The sequence below is a fragment of the Trichoderma gamsii genome (assembly GCF_001481775.2).
Source record: "Trichoderma gamsii strain T6085 chromosome Unknown Scaffold_24.2, whole genome shotgun sequence".
Taxonomy (NCBI): domain Eukaryota; kingdom Fungi; phylum Ascomycota; class Sordariomycetes; order Hypocreales; family Hypocreaceae; genus Trichoderma; species Trichoderma gamsii.
In genome coordinates this window covers 561,524-565,278 of record NW_020171361.1, presented here as the reverse complement: position 1 = coordinate 565,278, position 3,755 = coordinate 561,524, and the positions used below count along the sequence as shown (strand labels likewise).

General features: G+C 53.7%; 2 protein-coding genes across 2 annotated transcripts; one reads left to right on the top strand and one right to left on the bottom strand.

Moving 5' to 3' along the window:
- Window positions 1-684: 684 nt before the first annotated feature.
- On the top strand, window positions 685-1,350 carry TGAM01_v206991 (hypothetical protein; the record flags this gene model as incomplete). The annotated part of the gene is made up of 1 exon (XM_018810947.1): window positions 685-1,350. One exon carries the CDS (start codon window positions 685-687, stop codon window positions 1,348-1,350), a length of 666 nt encoding a protein of 221 aa, XP_018655834.1.
- A 498-nt stretch (window positions 1,351-1,848) lies between these two features.
- On the bottom strand, window positions 1,849-3,356 carry TGAM01_v206990 (hypothetical protein; the record flags this gene model as incomplete). Its single annotated transcript, XM_024549991.1, has 4 exons — window positions 1,849-2,392; window positions 2,465-2,697; window positions 2,761-3,052; window positions 3,118-3,356. 4 exons carry the CDS (start codon window positions 3,354-3,356, stop codon window positions 1,849-1,851), a joined length of 1,308 nt encoding a protein of 435 aa, XP_024405300.1.
- Between the last annotated feature and the right edge of the window lie 399 nt (window positions 3,357-3,755).

The window sequence follows — 3,755 nt, the reverse complement described above, 5'->3', positions numbered from 1 at the left end:
CAAAGAGTCGCACGCCTGTAGCACATGGCGATGGCTGGGACTGCTCAGATGATGTGCTAAAATTTGGCAGCTCAGCTCTAGACCGTAACGATGCCGACTTATCTTAGTAAGCCAATTGCCAGATTCGACTTTGCTTGATTGAGTTCAAGAACATGTGAGGCCAGTTTCACTCATGGACAGTTTCAAAATTGAACGTCAACAGCTCCAATTTTCGAATTGTAACAATGGAGTAGTTTTTTTTTTTTTTTTTTTGAAATAAGAATCCTTGTTCTAATAACACTCTTCTCCATGTATCAAAGCCATCTTGAACGCAGCCCCACGTGACATTTTCTCACATGTCGCTACGAAAAGCTTAGATAATCACTGCTTACATAATTTGATATCGTTCGTTTTGCAAAAACCTTCAATCTAGACATCCAAGCAAGCAGCAGCTATCAGTTTACGCCGACGAGGGGGAATCCAAACGCCAGCTCCCCAATCCGACTGCTGGGCGCCAGTTAGCCTTCTTCAACGAAATATAGACTCGGTCTCAAACCTGTTTAAAATCATAACATCGAATCTTTCATCGCCCAATTGGCATAAATCCCACCACTGGCGACCCTTCAGAGAACTTTCAACACCACACATACGCATCACCAATTCCACCAAAGCCGCAAAAAAAAGAAATCAACAAAGACATAAACAATGGATCTGCGCACCCTCTTCGTCCGCCCAGCATCGCAGCTGCTCACCCCCCTCCGCCTCCTCACCTCCTCAAAAGCCATCGCCGCTCCTCTCCCTCTAATACCCTCCCGTGGCCACAAAACCACCAGCCGCACCAAGCGCGCCCTCAAAATCGCCCCTCACGACTCCTTCCTCCCATCGCGCACCTCTTCCGCCGCAACAGACTCAATCATCTACAACCCGCCATCATCAGAGGCCTCGCCCGAGCACACGCCCTTCATCTTCCTCCCGCGCAACGACCCCCGCCGCCAGGCCATCCTGCGCCTCCGCAGCAGCGGCAGCGACCCCACCGCCTACAACGGCAGCAGCGTGACGGCAGAGAGCGATTTGCCCCCGGAGATGCGCTACAAGCGCCGCCAGCCGAAATACAACCTCACCAAGGAGCACATTGAGGAGATGCGCCGCCTGCGCGCCGAGGATCCGCTGACGTGGAGCGTGCAGAAGCTGGCGAGGAAGTTTGAGTGCTCGACTGTCTTTGTGCAGATGGCTGCGCCGGCGCCGGCGGAGCATTTGGAGTGGTTGAAGGCGAAGATGGAGAGGAAGATGGAGAGGTGGGGGCCGAAGAGGACGCAGGCGAGGGAGGACCGGAAGAGGAGGGCGGAGATGCTGTACCGGGGAGAGTTATAAGGATGGCATTTGCATGAGTGATGGGGCTGGAAGATGAGAAGAAATAAAGGATGAGAGGGTATTGTTGTGTATAAAGAAAGCGTGAATCGACGGACATGTGGATGAATGTAAAATGAGGGCAACGTTGGTATACATAGAGGGAGGTGGGCATGAAAAGGATAAAAAGGGAACTGAGCGTGGTGTACGATATACAAAGCTTCAGAGAACAAATTCATGACGAGACATGCATCATACATGATATATAAAAAGTTTTGAGTGAGATTTCGTCTCTAGTGTAGGAGGTACTATCATTATCGTTGAGGAATATTATATAGTAAAAGTCGTGACTCTCTGCATCCGTGTTCACTCGACCAGAAACTGCTGCTCTGAAATCTTCCCACTAGAAAACGCCTGTATAAAAGAGTAGAAGGAGGGGAGAGACATTAGGAAATAACAAGGAACGCCATCATCAAGACCATTTTCAGCCGTCTAGGTCATTCAACCCATGTCTCCATGTATTCATTTCGCACACTGTCTCTTATCCTTCTCGCCAGGAATAACTCTCCAGCACCAGCCACACCAGCTCCGCGCCGCGCCATTTACCTCCCGGGCCAGAATCTTGCTGTTGCTGCCCTTTTCGTCCTCCCACTCGGGCACGCAGGCCCCCACGCGTACCATGCGGACGAGCTTCCTCTTGACGATGCCGCCAATGCCCTCGATCTCGTGTCTCTCGTAGCCCGGCCCCAGCTGCGGCGAGGGCGTCCGCTGATGGCGGATCTCGTCAATGATGGACTCGATGGTGCCGTTTGAAGGAAAGGGAAACCCGGCGGGGGCGCCGGGGGGTGTGGTGCCGGCGTGTTGTGGGCCCGGGCTCGGCGTGCCGGACGAGGACCCGGTCGACCACGGAGCCAGGGTGCTGCCGCGGGCGTCTTCGGCATCGCAGTCGATTTCGTTTTCGCGCTCGCGAGCAGCAAGGCAGGCTTCTTCGCGGCCGCAGATGACGCCGCGGTCGCCGTCTCCGATGCCTGTAAAGCCTCCGTACTTGGTACGCCAGCGCCAGATGCTACATCGTCCGTTGTGTTAGCTACCAAAAAAAAAAAAAAAACTCGCGCTGAGCAAGAAGCAAAACACATACGCTTTATAATCGTGGTCGGCATTGCGAATGCTATGCCCGCAAGGCTGACATAACCAGACACCCTCTGTGTCGCACTGGCAGATTGCGCGCTGCACGGCATCTGAATCCAGAGGCAGAGATGTATCCAATGCCGGCACGGCGAGCGCGGCAATGGGAGCTTTGACGCAAGTGACACAGAGCCGGCGGTGTCGCTCGCGCAGAGCAGCAATAAGAGGAGGCTTTATAGCACAATTCTAAGGCATTCAAACAAAACAAAGTCAGCAATTTGCTCAATAATATGACCGTGAGAAGCTCACCCTGCAGATAATGTCGGCGCATCTCCTGCACTCGGCCACCATGTCGCGAGCGCAGCTGCCCGCCTTGCCGTTGTAGTTGTTGTCGTCTTGCATGTAATTCCAGTCTGTCGCCCTGGCGCGGTATCGCAGCGTCTGCTCTGGGTCGATCGCGACGCCCTCTCGAGAGCAGCGCAGCGTTGCGCCCATGAGGCTCGCTCGATATTGGATCAGGCCATCGTGGATGAAGCGGCTCGCACGGGCCAATGAGTCGAGGGTGTTGAGATCAATGTGGGAAATAATGCCGACGACGATGCTAGATAGAAAACATATAGTTAGATTTTTGTTCTCTGTAATGGGATCAAGAGGTGGTAGTCATACGGATAACACTGAAACGCCTCCTCCATAGCACTGTGAGCCGCCGCCTCTTCTCCATTCTGCTGCGACTTTTCCGTCATGGTGCTCTTCCTGCTGGGAAACCTGCGCGATCGATCTCCATCCCCAACCGCCATAGTCACGGCCGATCCGTGCTCGGGCAGCGCCAGAGGGTTGCCCGCCGGCCAAGCAGCCATTGACTGCGCCTGGCCGTCCTCGTCATCAAGATCGACGAAACGAGCCATGATTCAAGGATCTGACGGCCTTCTTTTGCTATTTTCAGAACAGAAAACAGAAAGACTGAGTAAGGTGCCTTAAAAGAGACAATGGCGGGAAATCAAGAGAAAAGACTGGGGTTGTTGGGGAGAGTGAACAGACAACGGCGCAAAGCAAACAAACACACGGCAAAAACGGAATGTGACTTTAGCATGAGGCGACAGCAATTGTCGATGAAGCCATCGTAAGGGAGCCCATCGAAGCACCAAGAAGCGAGTTGTTGGGAATTGTGAGTCCGCCTGGGCAGAGTCAGTCATGTGTTCCTGGAGCAGCGCAGCCGGTCCAGACAGGCGCCGGGCCGTATTTGTAGCAGCAGCAGCAGCAGCAGTTCAAGTCTCAATTGGCTTAAGGGGCCGGCAACTGCTGGC